The sequence below is a fragment of the Scyliorhinus canicula genome, chromosome 6, assembly GCF_902713615.1.
Source record: "Scyliorhinus canicula chromosome 6, sScyCan1.1, whole genome shotgun sequence".
NCBI lineage: Eukaryota > Metazoa > Chordata > Chondrichthyes > Carcharhiniformes > Scyliorhinidae > Scyliorhinus > Scyliorhinus canicula.
The window spans coordinates 28,056,585-28,076,429 of record NC_052151.1 but is presented as its reverse complement, the minus strand read 5'-3'; the positions used below and the strand labels follow the sequence as shown (position 1 = coordinate 28,076,429).

The 19,845-nt window shown below is 48.1% G+C and overlaps 1 protein-coding gene across 2 annotated transcripts in view; it reads right to left on the bottom strand.

Moving 5' to 3' along the window:
- LOC119967056 (TOG array regulator of axonemal microtubules protein 2-like) overlaps positions 1–19,845 on the bottom strand; it is a 147,001-nt gene that overhangs the window by 39,380 nt on the left and 87,776 nt on the right. Inside the window, exons 9-12 of one of the 2 annotated variants that reach the window (XM_038799084.1) lie at positions 17,635–17,775; positions 10,267–10,430; positions 8,252–8,408; positions 3,265–3,402 (exon numbers count right to left, since the gene is read on the bottom strand). In XM_038799084.1, the coding sequence (XP_038655012.1) occupies positions 3,265–3,402; positions 8,252–8,408; positions 10,267–10,430; positions 17,635–17,775 (600 nt within the window). The remainder of the gene's footprint in view (positions 1–3,264; positions 3,403–8,251; positions 8,409–10,266; positions 10,431–17,634; positions 17,776–19,845) is intronic. The other variant, XM_038799085.1, reaches the window with a different exon arrangement.

Below are 19,845 nucleotides of genomic sequence, written 5' to 3'. Positions count from 1 at the left end.
CACGGGGGGATCCGAACCCGGGGGGCCCCCACGGTGACCTGGCCCGCGATCGGGGCCTACCGATCCTGCGGGTGGACTGTTTCCGTGGGGGCCTTTTTTCCTCCGTGCCGGACCCCTATAGGGCTCTGCCATATTGCCCAGGGCCCGACGTGGCGAAGGGAACCCCCGCGCATGCGTGGAAATATGCCGGCCGGTCCACGCATGCACGAGATCACGCCAGCCGTTACGCAGATGTGTGAACTCACGCTGGATCTTCGGCGCCAGCTGGAGCAGCAGGGACAACTCAGACGGCAACCTAGCCCCCTAGAAAGGTGGGAATTCCTCACCTTGAGGGACCGTTGACGCCAGAGTCGTTGCCGCCAGTTTTCCCGCCGGCATGGGAACATAGCCCCATTTTCATAGAATCCTGCCCAAAAAGCCACGTTTTTCATTCTGGGTGGGTCCTACTAAGTATGAGTGAAGTGCCCCACCTTCCAAGAAGAGCAAGGACGGTCACCACATTGGAAACACCATCATGTGCAAGTTCTGCTCCAAGTCACCCATCATTCCAAATTGGAATATATTGCCGTTCCTTCAACATCACTGGTCAAGTTCTTAGATTGCCTTTTCCCAATAGCACTGTATGTATAATTACCACATATACTGCAGCGGTTCAAGAAGGCAGCTCAAGGGCAAATAGGAATGGGCAACAAATGTTGGCCTTGCCCCATCAAATCAAATAAATTATTGTAGCCTGATCTATCACATCCTCATGTACACACAGGGGCTGGTTTAGCACAGTGGGCTAGACAGCTGGTTTATGATGCAGAAAAAGGCCAGCAGCGCGGGTTCAATTCCCGTACCAGCTGAGAATTCTGAATTCTCCCTCTGTACCCGAACAGATGCCGGAATGTGGCAACTAGGGGCTTTTCACAGTAACTTCATTCCAGTGTAAAATTTTTTGTCTACTTGTGACAATAAAGATTATTTATTTATAAAACCTTTTTTAAATTATTTAATGGAATGTGGGCATTGCTGACTGGGCCAGCATTTATTGCCCATCACTAATTGCCCTTGAGGGGGCAGTTAAAGGTCAACCACATTGCTGTGGATCTGGAGTCACATGTAGACCAGACCAGGTAAGGACGGCAGATTTCCTTCCTTAAAGGACATTAGTGAACCAGATGGGTTTTTACAACAATCAACAATGGTTTTGTGGTCATCATTGGACCTTTAATTCCAGATTTTCATTGAATTCAAATTTCACCACCTGCCCTGGTGGTGGGATCCGGATCTGGATCCCCAGATAATTACAAAGAACAAAGAAAATTACAGCACAGGAACAGGCCCTTCTGCCCTCCCAGCCTGCGCCGATCCAGATCCTTTATCTAAACCTGTCCCCTATTTTCCAAGGATCTACTTCCCTCTGTTCCCCGCCCGTTCATATATCTGTCCAGATGCATCTTAAATGATGCTATCGTGCCTGCCTCTATCATCTCCGCTGGCAAAGCATTCCAGTCACCCACCACCCTCTGCGTAAAAAACTTTCCACGCATATCCCCCTTCAAACTTTCCTCCTTTCACCTTGAAATCGTGACCCCTTGTAATTGACATCCCCACTCTTGGAAAAAGCTTGATGCTATCCACCCTGTCCATACTTCTCATAATTTTGTAGACCTCAATCAGGTCCCCCCTCAACCTCTGTCTTTCCAACGAAAACAATCCTAATCTACTCAACCTTTCTTCATAGCTAGCACCCTCCGTACCAGGCAACATCCTGGTGAACCTCCTCTGCACCCTCTCTAAAGCATCCACATCCTTCTGGTAATGTGGCGAACAGAACTGCACGCAGTATTCCAAATGTGGCCTAACCAATGTCCAATACAACTGTAACATGACCTGCCAACTCTTGTACTCAATACCCCGTCCGATGAAGGCAAGCATGCTGTATGCCTTCTTGACCACTCTATCGACCTTCAGGGTACAATGGACCTGAACTCCCAGATCTCTCTGTACATGAATTGGACTAATTACATACTGCTCTCAAACACTCTCCTGGATGCTCCTTACAAATTCGGCTTCATCTATGCCTTTTATTGGTAGAGGAATTGAGTTTCGGAGCCATGAGGTCATGTTGAAGTTGTACAAAACTCTGGTATGACCGCATTTGGAGTATTGTGTGCAGTTCTGGTCGCCACATTATAGGAAGGATGTGGAAGCATTGGAAAGGGTACAGAGGAGATTTACAAGAATGTTGCCTGGTATGGAGGGAAGATCATATGAGGAAAGGCTGAAGGACTTGAGGCTGTTTTCGTTAGAGAGAAGAAGGTTAAGAGGGGACTTAATTGAGGCATACAAGGTGATCAGAGGATTAGATAGGGTGGACATCGAGAGCCTTTTTCCTCGGATGGTGATGTCCAGCACGAGGGGACATAGCTTTAAATTGAGGGGAGATAGATATAGGACAGATGTCAGAGGTAGGTTCTTTACTCAGAGAGTAGTAAGGGCGTGGAATGCCCTGCCTGCAACAGTAGTGGAGTCGCCAATACTAAACGCATTCAAATGGTCATTGGATAGGCATATGGACGAAAAGGGAATAGTGTAGAGGGACTTTAGAAGGGTTTCACAGGACGGTGCAACATCGTGGGCCGAAGGGCCTGTACTGCGCTGTAATGTTCTATGTTCTATGTCCAACACTACATGAGTCCCATTCAATTTTGGGGAAGTTAAAATCTCCCATCACAACCACCCTATTGCTCCTACACTTTTCTATAATCTGTCTACATATTTGTACCTCGACTTCACGCTCGCTTTTGGGAGGCCTGTAGTAAAGTCCCAACAATGTTACTGCACCCTTCCTATTTCTTAGCTCTACCCATATTGCCTCAGTGCTCGAATCCTCCATAGTGCCCTCCTTAATCACAGCTGTGACATCATCTCTGACCAGTAATGCAACTCCTCCACCCCTTTTACCTCCCTCTCATATCCCTATACACGGGGATATTTAGTTGCCAATCTTGCCCTTCCCTCAACCAAGTCTCAGTAATACCAATAACATTGTATTCCCAGGTACTAATCCAAGCCCTAAGTTCATCTGCCTTACCTGCTACACTTCTCGCATTAAAACCCTGGGACTCTGGATGACTAGTCCACTACAATATCACTAGGCCACTGCCTCCCACTCAGGTTCCCTCACCCCTTCCCCAGCTCCACCCACAAACCCACTCTACGAACAAATTCAAGCTGTGGTCAGATACTGCTGGTCAAATTAGGCCATTTTCTTACCTGAGAGATGTCGCGGCACGTTGTAGGTCTGCGTAATATTTGGGATGCTTGGCAGTGAGGGACGATTGATTCGTTTACGCAGTGAGCTGCCATTGTTAAGGCTGGCGGTGAATACCTTGCTGCTCAGCAATTCTGGAACTGCGCAGAAAGACACAGGAATGTGGTACATTCTGGCAATTGCAATGCATTGTTATACTAACCACAATTACAACAACTTGCAAACATATGAAATAGGAACTGAAGTAGGCCATTTGGCCCCTGAAGTCAGTTCCGTCATGTTGAGTTCCACATTCCCCGTCTACCCCCGATAACCTTTGATTCCCTCACCTAATAAGAATTTATCAGCCTTAAAAGTATTCAGTGAACCCACTTCCATTGCCTTCTGAGGTAGAGAGTTCCAAAGTCGCATAGTCCTCTGAGAGAAAGAAATTCCCCTCATCTCTGTCCTAAAATGGCGACCTCTAAGGTCCTCTGAGGATATCGATGTAGGCCCTGCCTTCTCAACCTTGCCCCTTGCCTGAAGTGTGCTGATTCTCAGGTTAAATCACCACCAGTCAGCTCTCCCCCTCAAAGGGAGACTATGGTGACTTTACCTTATGATAATTTCCTGGTTTCTGCCTCCCTCTATTCTTGAATAGAGGGGTTATATTTGCAACTTTCCAATGATGGAACTTCCAACTTTTGGGAGATCAATACCACCACATCTACTACCTCATTAGCCACCTCTTTTAACCCGAAGATAAAATACATCAGGACCCGGAGATTTGCCATCCCACAGCTCCATCAGTTTGCCCAGTGCAGCTTCCCTAGTGATTGTCATTTCATCAAATTCCTCTCTCCATCCACAAAGAGCAAAGAAAAGTACAGCACAGGAACAGGCCCTTCGGCCCTCCAAGCCTGCACCGACCGCGCTACCCCGTCTAAACTAAAATCTTCTACACTTCCGGGTCCGTATCCCTCTATTCCCATGCTATTCATGTATTTGTCAAGACCCCCCTTAAACGTCACTATCGTCCCTGCTTCCACCACCTCGTCCAGCAGCGAGTTCCAGGCACCCACTACACAGAGGGTGTAAAAAAACTTGCTTCGTACATCTCCTCTAAACCTTGCCCCTCGCACTTTACACCTCTGCCCCCTAGTAATTGACCCCTCTACCCTGGGAAATAGTCTCTGACTATCCACTCTGTCTATGCCCCTCATAATTTTGTAGACCACTATTAGGTCGCCCCTCAACCTCCGTCATTCCAGTGAGAACAAACCGAGTTTCTTCAACCTCTCCTCATAGCTAATGCCCTCCATACCAGACAACATCCTGGTAAATCTCTTCTGCACCCTCTCTAAAGCCTCCACATCCTTCTGGTAGTGTGGCGACCAGAATTGATCACTATACTCCAAGTGTGGCCTAACTAAGGTTCTATACAGCTGCAACATGACTTGCAAATTTTTATACTCAATGTCCCGGCCAATGAAGGCAAGCATGCTGTATGCCTTCTTGACTATCTTCTCCACCTGTGTTGCCCCTTTCAGTGACCTGTGGACCTGTACACCTAGATCTCTCTGACTGTCAATACTCTTGAGGGTTCTACCATTCACTGTATATTCCCTACCTGTATTAGACCTTCCAAAATGCATTACCTCACATTTGTCCGGATTAAACTCCATCTGCCATCTCTCCGCCCAAGTCTCCAAACAATCTAAATCCTGCTGTATCCTATGACAGTCCTCATCGCTATCCACAATTCCACCAACCTTTGTGTCGTCCGCAAACTTACTCATCAGACCAGTTACATTTCCTTCAAATTGTTTATATATACTACGAACAGCAAAGGTCCCAGCACTGATCCCTACGGAACACCAATAGTCACAGCCCTCCAATCAGAAAAGCACCCTTTCATTGCTACTCTCTGCCTTCTATGACCTAGCCAGTTCTGTATCCATCTTGCCAGCTCACCTCTGATCCTTGTGACTTCACCTTTTGTACCAGTCTACCACGAGGGACCTTGTCAAAGGTCTTACTGAAGTCCATGTAGACAACATCCATTGCCCTACCTTCATCAATCATCTTTGTGACCTCCTCGAAAAACTCTATCAAGTCAGTGAGACACGACCTCCCCTTCACAAAACCATGCTGCCTCTCACTAATACATCCATTTGCTTCCAAATAGGAGTAGATCCTGTCTCGAAGAATTCTCTCCAGTAATTTCCCTTCCACTGACGTAAGGCTCACCGGCCTGTAGTTCCCTGGAATATCTTTGCTACCCTTCTTAAACAAAGGAACAACATTGGCTATTCTCCGGTCCTCTGGGACATCACCTGAAGACAGTGAGGATCCAAAGATTTCTGTCAAGGCCTCAGCAATTTCCTCTCTTGCCTCCTTCAGTATTCTGGGGTAGATCCCATCAGGCCCTGGGGACTTATCCACCTTAATATTTTTCAAGACGCCCAACACCTCGTCTTTTTGGATCTCAATGTGACCCAGGCTATCTACACACCCTTCTCTAGACTCAACAGCCACCAATTCCTTCTCTTTGGAATTGGAATCCATCTTTTACACCTTTTATTAGAATGTTTTCGTATCTTCTATACTGAATGCAAAGCATCTGTTCACTTTGTCTGCCGTTTCCTTATTGTCTAATGTTAATTACCCATTCTCACTCTTCAGAGGATCAACTTGTATTTATATAACCATTTGTACACAGCAGACCATAAAACAAAAGGTGCCTCACAGGAATATAAATCAGACCAAAATGATACCGAGCCACCCAAAGTGGTTTTAGGGCAGGTTACCGAACGATGTACGATCTGAGGTCCGTCTTTAAGGAGATGAAAGAGGCGGGGAGATTTAGGGAGGGAGTTCCACCGCTCAGGGCCTCCATTTCTGAAGGTACAACCACCAGTGGTGGAGGGAAAGGAGGTAGAAGTGTACAAGAAACCAGAGCTGCCACGATATCCATTTAATTTACAGGGACATTGTGTCTCTCTCTGACCCAGACACTCTACTCCACATTCCAACCTCGCTCCAGATTAACCTCGCAATTTACCTCTGCCTGATTAGGTTTGTTGATGTGAAGAAATTGCTCAGCTATGAAGTCACTCTTCATAGTGGCTTTAGCTAAAGAAAACACTCATTAAGCTGGGAGGAATAAAAGCTGTCCTACTCACATTATCTATCAATCTGAAAAGCAAGCCTCTTTCTATTTTGAGGCTGTCAAATTGAATCAAAAGATCTTTGTCATATCTTGAGCCATTGCTACGAATTCAAATTTTCTTGAGTCAGATAACTAAAGTAGAAGTTGCAGTGTAAAACCATCGAATGCCTCTCTCATATACGGTGCTGTAATGGTGATGGTAATGAGCTTAAAACCAAGAGGTCATGAGTTTGAAAATTTTAATTTGGCAAATTTAAAATTGAATTCAGTAAATGTGGTCCTTTGTAGACTAGATTTCATAGAATTTACAATGCAGAAGGAGGCCATTCGGCCCATCGAGTCTGCACCGGTTCTTTTTTTGAAAGAGCACCCTACCCAAGGTCAACACCTCCACCCTATCCCCATAACCCAGTAACTCCACCCAACACTAAGGGCAATTTTGGACACTAAGGGCAATTTAGCATGGCCAATCCACCTAACCTGCTGTGGTAGTATGACTAGGGAGATCATATGACCTTAGAACCAAGCTGCCATTGGTACAGCAGTCCCGCTGCCCATTGGCCCAGGCAAGTCATGTGCCTCTCTGCCAATTGGCTGTGGCTAGTCATGTGACTCCCCGCCGATTGGCCGAGAGGATGGTAGCTCCGCCTACAAGGCGGGATATAAAAGCTTGTACCATGCGGCAGTCAGCCTTTCCTTGTACGACCACTGCCGGTCTCACATCTAGCTTATTAAAACCTAATATTTGGATCCTCTCTACGACTCGTGTCAGATTGATGGTACATCACCTGCACATCTTTGGACTGTGGAAGAAACCGGAGCACCCGGAGGAAACCCATGCATACACGGGGAGAACATGTAGACTCCGCACAGACAGTGACCCAGCGGGGAATCGACCTGGGACCCTGGAGCTGTGAAGCAATTGTGCTATCCACCATGCTACCGTGCTGCCCGACTAACATGTCACTGTGTAAATGACTGAGGGTGGTATTCATTCATTTTCTTCCATTACTATGGTAACTTTTTTAAGGGATTCACCGGTCCCCTAGCCGCGTGTTTCTCGGCGGCAGGCCATTCGCTGGTGGCTAGATTCTCTCTTCCCGGTGCTTGTCAATGGGATCTCCCATTGAAGCCAGCCCATTCCGCTGGGAGACCCATGGGCGGGTATGCGCTGACAGCGGGAAAAGAGAATCCCAACGGTTGGAGAATTCCAGCCTATGTATAGACTAGAATAGAATTATAGAATCTCTACAGTGCAGAAGGAGGCCATTCGGCCCATCGAATCTGCACCGACCCTGCCTAGGCCCACACCCTGACCCTGTAATCCCACTTAACCTTTTGGATACTAAGGGGCAATTTAGCAAGGCCAATCCACCTAGCTTGCATATCTTTGGAAACCCATGCAGACACGAGGAAGAATGTGCAAACTCCACACGGACAATGACCCAAGGACGGAATTGAACCCGGGACCCTGGCGCTGTGAGGCAGCAGTGCTATCCACTGTGCCGCCATGCCGCACCATTCCTACAGATGGCGCACATCTGCACATTATCATGATGTTGGTGCACATAATAAAGTTAATTCCACACATGGTGGAGAACGTCAGCGGCAATGTTGTTCAGATGAGATGAGTTTAGATTTCAGTTTTGATTTTGATTTCTGACATATTGTTCAAATTCCCATTCCCCAATCTCCCTCTCAAAATGCCCCCTCCCTTTGAAGCCCCAAATCTTCCCTTTATCTCCAATTCCTCCCCCAATCGCTCTCCCTCCATGCACACTGTACCACTCCCCACCTCCACCTCTCCCCAATCTCCCCAGTGCCTTCTGCCTGGTTACCAGGGAGAAAGTTACTCCGAGGGTCAATCTCCTGCAGTCGGTCTCTTAGCTGCTGGGTCAGCTCTCTCGCTTTTTGCTGCTGTCGCTGTTCCATCTCCTCTCTCCTTTTCTGACGCATCTTCTCCTGTGCTGACTTTGAGATTGTCATGTGGCATAACTGTGTGGCAATTTGAGAGGGGTGGGAGGGGGGGTAGAGAATAAAAGATTTAGCGGTGAATTACTTCGACTTAGAATTTCAATTCCTGCACATAAACAGGAGTTTCTGCGCACTCCAGACAAAGTTAGGAAATGAGAGCTGAGTTACATCACGGATAAAGTGAACAATGGAGAGACTGGCACGGACAGTTTAATTACTTATTCCTGTGTGCACCTTAATATCCAGGGAAAATGCAGCACATTTACAACAGGTCTCAGCAAGAATATTTTAATTCAGAGTCAAGCTGTGATGGAATACGCTGGCAGCATAGACTAAAATTATTATCAATGTTCAAAATCCAATTTAGGTTAGAATACTGGAGACATCGGTCTCCAAGTGTCAGGCTAAGTTTTGGGACGTGAGAGTCACTGGCTCGGCTGGCATTTATTGCCCATCCCTAATTGCTCGAGAATTTGGTGGTGAGCTGCCTTCTTGAACCGTGGCAGCCCATGTGGTGTAGGTACACCCACCGTGCTGTTAGGGAGGGAGTTCCAAGACAATGAAGGAACAGCGATATATTTCCAAGTCAGGATGCTATGTGGCTTGGAGAAGAATTTGCAGGGGCTGATGTTCTCCGGCTTGTGCTATCAGTTACTGTATAGAATGACATAGAGTACGTGGCATAGATGTCCAAAAAGCCTGTGCTGCTGTTTACACTCCACATGATTCACTTCTAATTCCAACTGTCTCATGTCAGGTCCCCAGCATGTCTTTCTATTCCCTTCTCCCTCTCTGTTTTCTGTACTTGTCTATTTTACTTCTGAAACCTTCCCAATTATTTGTCTCAGCTACTTTCTGTGGTACTGAGTTCCACATTCTAACCCCTCTCCAAGAAAAGGCAATTCTCCTTGGTTCCCTATCGGATTTATGAGTAAGTATCTTGCCTTCCAGATGCCTGGTTTCTGATTCTCCCACAAGTGGAAACATTGGGCACAATTCTCCGTTTGGAAGCCTGTTCTTCCGCCAGAGCTGAATTGTACCTGATTTGCGCTCCCAGAAGTGATTCCCAATCCTTTAGCTGCCAGGCTCTGCTCGTGCTCCCGCTTTGGTTCTCTTACTGTTTTTCCATTTCTGCTCTGAACCATCTATATTCAGCCTGGTTTTCACTCGTATTATCAACCTGACATCTGTCATACGCCTTCTTTTACTGCTTCACCCTATCTTCTATCTCCGTGATCATCCGGGGAGATCTGTCTTATTATGCCCCATCTTTCCCCTTCATAGGACGATCCCTCGACTATACCTGAAATATCTCCAATTTAAAGACAACCTGTAGATACATTACAGTTCAGCCTGCCTATCTTGATTTACCTGGGTCAAATCCATTTTCACCCTCCTCCACTTAAAAAATTGACTTTTGATGGCTCCTTGTCCTTTTCAATAACCAACCAAAACCTTCCACTGATCGTTCAGAAGAACTGGATCACTGTTTTAGAATTCTAGACCCTAGAAATAAATTCCCCTGCCCCCTTAGCATTTTTAATTGCTTTGCCAACCTGCAATGCTGCTATTAATGATTTGTTCACTTGTATCAGGAGATCCCTTTCCTCTCCTATCCCTTTTCATTTTCCATGGTTAATGTTCCGGTTTATCTGATCTGGAATGTATTGCCTGAAAGGTTGGAGGAAGCAGATTGATAGTAACTTGTGAATTGGATTAATACTTGAAAAGGAGAAGTTGGCAGGGCTCTGGGGGAAAGAGGGGAGGAGACAAACTAATTGGAGCCGGTCAGTTAAAGAGCTGACATAGACACAATGAGCTGATCAGTCTCCTGTGGTGCTATAACAGTCTAAGGGACAATACCACCACCAATACTCACCCTCTCTTCATTCTCTGTTTCCTCATCCTCCACTGACTCCTGTCTGCTCACATCTGGAACCGTCTTTGTACTCAGTCTGAATGAGATAACCATAGCTCTGCTCAGCAGTGACCCTTCACCTTTGTCCTTCTCAGATGGCGTGCTCTGGACTGTACAGCGCTCTGCTGGAGTGAAGGTAGATTCAATTCATCGAGTCATATAGAGTTTTACAACACAGAAAGGGGCCCGTCGGCCTATTATGCCATCGAGAACATATCTACTCTAATCCCATTTTACAGCACTTGTCTGCTTTGGAATTCAAAGCGCACATCGAAAAGCTTCTTAAATGTTGTGAGTGTTCCCGCCTCCACCACCCTTTCCGGCAGTGAGTCCCAGATTCCCACCACCCTCTGAGTTCAAAGATTTTTCCTCAAATCCCCTCTAAATCTCCTGCCCCTGTGATTATTGACGCCTCTACTAAGAGGAAACGTTTATTCCGATCTACTCCTTGTTCCTCAGAATTTTGTACACCGCAATCAGGTCTCACCTCAGTCTTCTCTGCCCTCAGAAGAACATCTCCAACCTAACCAGCCTCATTTCATAACTGAAAGGCACCAGCTCAGGCAACATCCTGGTCAATCTCCTCGGCAACCTTTCTGATGCAATCACACCCTTCCTTTAGTGTGGCGACCAGAACTGCACACAGTAATCTAGCTGGAATCTAACGAGTGTTATATACAACTCCATCAAAACCTCCCAGCTCTTGTATTCTATGCCTCGGCTAATAAAGTCAAGTATCCTTTTTGCCTTCTTAACCATCTTATCTACCTGTCCTGCTGCGTTCAAGGGTCTATGGACATGCACCCAAGGTCACTCTGGTCCTCTAATACAGAGTACTAGTGTCCTACCTTTCATTGTGTACTCAATACAGACAAGTGTGAGGTGATGCATTTTGACACAAGGCATAGGAAGAGGCAATATAGATTTAATGATTCAATTCTAAAGAGTGTGCAAGGACAGGGAGACCTGGGGGTGCCTGCGCCTGTGCATTAATCTTTGATGGCAGGACATACTGAGGGTGGTTAGAAAAGTATTTGGGAACCAGGGCTTGATAAATAGCAACCCAGTGCGGAATTTTTCAGCCACGCCGGCCAGCAGGAATTCTGGTCTTGCCAAAGTCGCTGGCTGGCTGGCTCTGTCCACCGTGGTGGTCCCCGCAATAGCAGGGTTGGTAAATCCCGCATGTTATATAGAGAAGCAGGGGAGTGTGCAAGGTGGACCCCACAACGGCAGGGCTGGTAAATCCAATCTGTTATATAGGGAATCAGGGCAGTGTGCAAGGTGGACCCCATAATGGCAGGGCTGGTAAATCCCGCCTGTTATATAGAGAAGCAGGGGAGTGTGCAAGGTGGACCCCACAATAGCAGGGTTGGTAAATCCCGCCTGTTATATGGAGAAGCAGGGGAGTGTGCAAGGTGGTCCCCACAATAGCAGGGCTGGTAAATCCCGCCTGTTATATAGAGAAGCAGGGGAGTGTGCAAGGTGGACCCCACAATGGCAGGGCTGGTAAATCCCGCCTGTTATATAGAGAAGCAGGGGAGTGTGCAAGGTGGATCCCACAATAGCAGGGCTGGTAAATCCTGCCTGTTATATGGAGAAGCAGGGGAGTGTGCAAGGTGGACCCCACAATAGCAGGGTTGGTAAATCCCACCTGTTATATAGGGAATCAGGGCAGTGTGCAAGGTGGTCCCCACAACGGCAGGGCTGGTAAATCCCGCCTGTTATATAGAGAAGCAGGGGAGTGTGCAAGGTGGACCCCATAATGGCAGGGCTGGTAAATCCCGCCTGTTATATGGAGAAGCAGGGGGGTGTGCAAGGTGGACCCCACAATAGCAGGGCTGGTAAATCCCGCCTGTTATATAGAGAAGCAGGGGAGTGTGCAAGGTGGACCCCACAATGGCAGGGCTGGTAAATCCCGCCTGTTATATAGAGAAGCAGGGGAGTGTGCAAGGTGGTCCCCACAATGGCAGGGCTGGTAAATCCCGCCTGTTATATAGAGAAGCAGGGGAGTGTGCAAGGTGGACCCCATAATGGCAGGGCTGGTAAATCCCGCCTGTTATATGGAGAAGCAGGGGAGTTTAACTAAACCTTAAAAAGCTCTCGGTGGGCCCCAAAGTAGGCTTCAATGAAGCTACTCGGAGAAGCCCCTAATCGCCACATTCTGGCACCTGTTTGGGCAGGCAGGTACGGGAATTAAACCCGCAGTGCTGGCATTGTTCTGCATTCCAAGCCACCTATTTAGCCCACTTTGCTAAACCAGCCCCCTATCTAACACAAGTACCATTTTATAGTGTGTTTCTCGGTGCTGCGAGCACCAGGGAACACGTGACTAAACGCGCTCACTATGTGACTTTGTTCCCATTCAGTTAAATCCCGTCCTATATATTAATGACTTGGACGAGGGAACTAAATGCTTACCCTCCAAATTTGCAGGCGATTCAAAGTTGGGTGGGAGGGTGAGTTGTGAGGAGGATGCAGAGATGCTTCAGCAGGATTTGGACAGGCTGAGTGAGTGAGCACATGCATGGCATATGCAATATAATGTGGATAAATATGAGGTTATCCACTTCAGTAGCAAAAATAGGAAGGCAGATTATTATCTGAATGGGTGTAAATTGAGAGACGTGGATACTCAACGAGACCTTGGTGTCCTCGTGCGTCAGTCACTGAAAGTAAGCGTACAGATACAGCAGGCAGTAAAAAAAGATAAATGGAATGTTGGCCTTCATAGCGAGAGGTCTCGAGTATCAGAATAGGGATGTTTTACTGCAGTTGTATAGGGCATTGGTGAGGCCACACCAGGAGTATTATGTGCAGTTTTGGTGTCCTTATCTAAGATTGGATGTTCTTGCTATGGAGGGAGTGCAGCGAAGGTTTACCAGGCTGATTCCTGGGAGGAAGGACTAAATTGGTTAGGATTATATTCATTGGCGTTTGGAAGAGTGAGAGGGGATCTCATAGAAACTAATAAATTTCTAACAGAATTAGGCAGGGTAGATTCAGAAAGAATGTTCCCGATGGTGGGAGAGTCCAGAACTCGGGGTTATAGTTTGAGAATAAGGGGTACACATTTTAGGACAAAGCTGAGGAGAAATGTCTTCACCCAAAGAGTGGCAATCTGTGGAATTCACTACCACAGGGGGGGCTGGGGTGGGGGAGGGGGGTACGTCGTCAGCAAATATGTTTTTAAAGAAAGAGGAATATTCTAATTGTTACAATATTTGTAAAGAGCTAGGAACTAATTGTTATGTGAATAGATATCCTGGGTTTAAAAGCTCAGGAGACCCAAGAAGGTAAATCCAAAAGAGGTTTAATTCGACAACAAGAGTAAAGGCCGCAATGCAGCTCCTATTCCCAAACAGGACTACCCTTCCAGCCGGTCCTGGTCCGGACCGGTTTTTATGAGGCGATTTCTACGAGCCCCAGCTGAAGGGCTTCCACCCACTACTGGGCGAGCTTGTATTCCACGAGTCCCATGGGGAGATCAATTCGGGTGTCCCCATGGGTCTCGTGAAGGTTATTCCACTGGGGTGCCACATTCACTGCAGTACCAGTATATTAGTCCACCAGCCTCTTGGGCAGCAGCAAGAAATACAATTAGTGAAGCTCCAGCATTTTGAGTCTGAAGTATGATTATTTCTAACAATGGGAGCCAGAAGACAAAACAGGCGTGATGGGCCGAATGGCCTCCATCAACACTGTCAATACCTTTATTGTCTGACTCTAAGACAGGTTTAAGGCAATTGGCGAAAGAACCAACAATGATGTGAGGAAAAATCTTCTTACACAGCAAGTGGAGCGAGTGGTTAAGACCTGGAATGCACTACCTGAGAATTTGTTGGAGACAGATTCAATCGTGGCTTTCAGAATGGAATTGAAGCACCTGGAGAGAGAAATAAATTGCACGGCTACCAGGAAAGCCTGGTAGATATCCACCAGTGGGACTAACTGCAGGTGCACAACAGGCTGAATGACATCCTTCAGTATTGTAAACATTGTACAATTCTCAGAACTTGACACTAACGAGGACTACGGAGGATGGTAGGATCCTAGCAACCAACACCTCAAGCAACCTGCACCAATCCCTTCAGGGCCTATCACCAGTGCTAGCAATTAAGGCCCTACTTCCAGAAATACACCTCAGGACCAGGCAAATAACTCCATTTATTTTGCTAATCAGACGAGGAGCGCTCTTTAACCCTTTCAATTCTAAAATGGCCCCCAATTAGCAATGCGTGATCCTACAAGCAAAGTTCGTCTTTGAGACTTGTTGACACATTGAATGAAAAGGAATTATCATCAGTAAAGTTTTTTTTTCAAAACATTCATTCATTATCATAACAACATTTTTTAAAAACATTTTGTGGGATTTGGGTGTCACTGGCTGGGCCAGCATTTGTTGCCCTTCCCTAACTGCCCTTGAACTGAGTGGCTTGCTTGGCCATTTGAGAGTGGGGCAGTTAAGAGTCACCACATTCTTGTGGGCCTGGAGTACATGTAGGCCAAACCAGGTAAGGACGGCAGATTTCCTTCCCTAAAGGACATTAGTGAACCAGATGGGGTTTTCCGACAACCAACTATAGCTTCGTGGACTCCACATGGTCAGCTTTATACTTCAGATTTATTAATTGGATTTACATTCCACCAGCTGCCGTGGTGGGATTTGAACCCATGTCCCCAGGGCATTAGCCGGAGCCTCTGGATTCCAGTGACATTATCAATATGTCACTGTCTCTGCGAACAATACTTTAGCCTACTGACTGTTCCAGTCTGTTTTAAACCAGTTGGGTTCTTGAAATATTGTTAGGTACTGATTGTTAAGGGAACATCTCGTCTCACTTTGACATGATTCACTGATATTTAGAAAAGAACCATCTACAGATGCCCAAGTCATAACAGGTTATACTTAGATTGTGTGGTAGCAGTTTTGACCCCATTGCCTCACACTGTAATGAGAGTTGGAACATAGGGGGCGAAATTCTCCCCTACCCGGCGGGGCGGGGGGTCCCGGCGTAGCGGAGCGGCGCCAACCACTCCGGCGTCAGGCCTCCCCAAATGTGCGGAATTCGCCACACCTTTAGGGGCTAGGCCCACGCCGGAGTGGCTCCCGCTCCGCCGACTGGCGCTAACGCCCTTTGGCGCTACGCCGGCCGGCGTCGGGGCTGGCGTGAGTCCGTGCATGCGCCGGAGCCTCAGCGGCCGCTGACGTCACCACCGGCACATGCGCAGTGGGGGGGGGGGGGCTCTTCCGCCTCCGCCATGGTGGAGGACGTGGCGGCGGCGGAAGAAAAAGAGTGCCCCCACGGCACTGGCCCGCCCGCCAATCAGTGGGCCCGGATCGAGGGCCCGGCCACCGTGGGGGCACCCCCCGGGGTCCGATCGCCCCATGCCCCCCCCCCCCCAGGACTCCGGGGCCCGCTCGCGTGCCAATCCCGCCGGCACAGAGGTGGTTTAAACCACGTTGGCAGGATTGGCCTGTCAGCGGCAGGACTTCGGCCCATCGTGGGCCGGAGAATCGCCGCAGGGGGCCTGCCAATCGGCGCGGGGGCATGCCGATCGGCGGGGCGTGATTCCCGCTGCCGTCGATTCCCAGGTGGCGGAGAATTCAGGCCACGGCGAAGGCGGGATTCATGGCGGCCCCGGGCGATTCCCCAACCCTGTGGGGGGTCGGAGAATTCTGCCCAGAACTTGGGAACAGGAGTAAGCCAGTTGGGCCTCTGAGGATTCTCCAGCGTTCAGTAAGATCATGGCTGATCTGGATGAGTTTTCACTGAGGGTACAGCACTCTGTGATCACGCACAGTGGACACGTGGGTCGTCACTGGTGAATTATCAACTTTCACTGTCAGTGGTTAACACTGCTGCCTCACGGCACTGAGGACCTGGGTTCGATCCCAGACCCCAGGTCACTGTCCATGTGGAGTTTGCACATTCTCCCCGTGTCTGCGTGAGTCCCACCCCCCACAACCCAAGGATGTGCAGGGTAGGTAGAATGGCCACGCTAAATTGCCCTTTAATTGGAATAAAAGAATTGGGTACTTTAAATTATAAAAAAAGCATTCACTGTCATTACTCTTCCGAAACTGGCTGTAACATCAGGAAGTTAGGCAAGCTCGAGTTAGCACGGAAACCCTGAAGCTGTGATCTGTCACTATCGTGCCTCCATCACAGACTGCACTGTGGACACATCTCCAGAGCTGACAATTACCAAAACCAGAGAGAGCATCAACGTTATCAATCACTGTTCGAAACTCATAAGACCATAACCTCTGACAAAGTAACACCTTGTTCGATCAGTTGGAGCTGTTTTTTTAACAAAAAAGTGGTTAGAAAAATTTGATCAATGACAGAACAGACCCTACAGCACTAAGTTTATAATCACGGAATGATGCTAAATTATTAATTTGTTAAGATTTTTTAATGATTTTTTTGAATTAAAAATCGGATTTTCATAATATTCTACCTTCAAACTTCGCTCCGTGTGTATGCTATGATATTTAATTTTATCCATGTAAAAGGTTTCAAGAGATTTTAGTTTTAGGACTCTTTTGTTTCCTATTTGTCTGTCTGTGAGAATCTTGCGATGTGATTGGCTGCTTGGACAGCCTGATGACATCACTGCAATCGGTTGAAGGACGCTGCAATCAGTTGCAGTACCATTGTGGGGTGAAAGAGGTCAATTCACAGCACAGATATGGTGAGAAGTCTCGGTGAGACTTTTGTGGTCAGCAGTGAGTGCTCTTGCTTCACATTTGACTACAAGCCCGAGGCCAATTGCCGGAATTTTCTTGACAATTGCCTCCTGGGCGAGTTGCAATTGCCCGGGAATTTTCATGGAACCATCACACGCATGAGTTACTGAAACCCTGCGTTGGAAAGAAATGCCAACCCAAGAGGCTGTGTAAGTATGAAAGGGGCATTCTGAAAGGCGGACTTCTGAAGTGCCTGACTGTATTGCTGCCATTGTCACTCCTGTTTAACCACATGAAAATATCGAGCCCCACTGCCATTTTAAATGGTGGCCATTAAAGTGTGGGGAAGAAAATTAGGTAAAGAAGAAAATATTTGGCCTGGTTTGGGATGATTTTCACCTGGATGTTGAGCATCATCCTGGTGCAGCTCCTGAAGGGAAAGCCTGCCAGGGAACTTCACCCAATCTTCCAACAGAAAGACCATCTGCCGGATCTATTCCCGGCATTCCAACCTTCCTGCCTCATATCCCTTTCTGTGTTCCGCCCAGGTGACACGCAATGCCCAAGACCATAAAGGACAAAAAACCCTGATCAATTTTCCCACTGTCCATTTGGTTGTCCACAGGCATCAAGCTCACCAGCGCTCTGACAGTTTTTAGTTTGAGGAGTGATTGTATCATCCCACGATGCCTCTTCTTCAGTCGTAGGGGAAGATTTCACTTGGTTGATGCTCTGCTTAGTCTCTTCCAGTTCTGTGCCGCAGTCAGCTTCAATGGCAACTGTAATTTAAAAAACAAATCTCTTCCTGAACCATTATCTTAAAGGGACCAATTCCGACAAGGTTATTAAGTTGCAAAATGATCCATCACAATAATGACGAGGCAGTCATGAGTAATCTGATATCTCATAGTCAGAGACTTTTTCCCAGGGTAGAGGGGTCAATTATTAGGGGGTTTAAGGTGTGAGGGGCAAGGTTTAGAGTAGATGTACGAGGTAAGTTCTTTACACAGATGGCAGTGGGTGCCTGGAACTCGATGCCGGAGGAGGTGGTGGAAGCAGGGACGATAGTGACATTAAAGGGGCATCTTGACAAATACATGAATAGGATGGGAATAGAGGGATACGGACCCCGGAAGTGTAGAAGATTTTAGTTGAGACGGGCAGCATGGTCGGCGCGGGCTTGGAGGGCCGAAGGGCCTGTTCCTGTGCTGTACTTTTCTTTGTTCTTTGTTCTCATCAGCAGTGTATAATAGCAGGGAGCTTGATATACAGAACACCCTCTTGCAATCAGTTTTGATCAGAACTTACTGGAGAATATCTGATCATCTGTGGCATTGCTCATAGCGGTTGAGGTCTGGTTCGTATGTTTAGCTGTTGAGGTGTATCAATTAACTTGTCCCTTGAAAGTCAATGGCAGGGAAATGGTATAAAGAAGCCAATATTTCCATTTCGAGTATAACTGTAAATGTCTGCCTGCAGCCCCCTGGAGGTTCCCAAGATCTTTGCGCAGGAAATTTAGGGCGGGATTCTCTGATCCTGAGGCTAAGTGTTGACGCCGTCGGAAACGCCCTCGCTTTTCCCGAAGGCGTCAACATGGCCTCAGGATCAACTATTCTGGCCACTACAGGGGGCCAGCATGGCACTGGAGTGACCCTCAAAGCTCCAGCTGCTGATCCCGGCGTCTACTGGGTGCTGCGGGACCCGCGCATGTGCAGTAGCACCTGTGCCAACGCGGGCATGCGCAGTAGCACCGGTGCCAACGCGGGCATGCGCAGTGTCTCCTTTTTCCTCGCGGCCCCAACGCAACATGGAGCAGGGCTACAGGGGCCGGCGCGGAAGAAAGGAGGCCCCCCAGCCCGAGAGGCCGGCCCGCCAATAGGTGGGCCCCGATCACGGACCAGGCCACAACGGAGGCCCTCCCTGGGGTCGGACCCCCCCTCTTCCCCCAAGGCTGCCCCCGGACCCTTCCACACCGAAGTTCCGCCGGCTAGGAGCAAGTTAGAAGAGCGCCGGCGGGACTCGGGATTTTTATTACGGCTGCTCTGATCCTGAGGCTAAGTGTCAACGGGAATCGGCGGGGCGGGGGGGGGGGGGTGGGGGGGGGTAGAGCGGCCCACGATCAGCGCCCCGCTAACCGTCGATGCCAATGGCGCCGATTCTCCGCTCTGCAGGGAATCACGTCCCGCCGTCGGGACGGTGTGTCGCGGCTCGCAGCAATTCCCCGGCCCAGCCCCGGGCTGAGAGAATCCCGCCCATAGCCTTTCTTTCATTTTATATTTAACAACATTTGTGTTCACACCAGACACCAGTCTTGGAGATATAGATGGATTGATTATTCATGCCTGAGTCATATATAGGTCTCCTTTCATTGGTTTTGTCTCTAGTGGACAGTGGGGGGTATGATCAAGAATTTTGCAGATGACACGAAAATTGGCAGGGTGGTAAATAGTGAGAAGGATATCAATGGACTGGTCAGGTGGGAAGAGCAATGGCAAATGGAACTCGACCTGGAAAAGTGTGAGGAATTACACTTGGGGAGGGCTAACAAGACAAAGGATTGCACTATGAATGGAAGGGCGCTGGAAAAAACTGAAGATCATGGGGGCCTTGGGATGCACATCACTAATCCTTGAAGGTAGCAAGGCAGGAAGATGAGGTAGTTAAGAAGGCATGTGGGATACTTGCCTTTCTTTGCCGAGGCATCGAATGCAAGAGCAGGGAGGTCATGCTGAAACTGTATAAAAGGCTGGTTAGCCACAACTGGAGTACTGAGTTCTGGTCACCACATTATAGGAAGGATATGATTGCACTGGAGAGGGTGCAGAGGAGATTTACCAGGATTGCCTGGA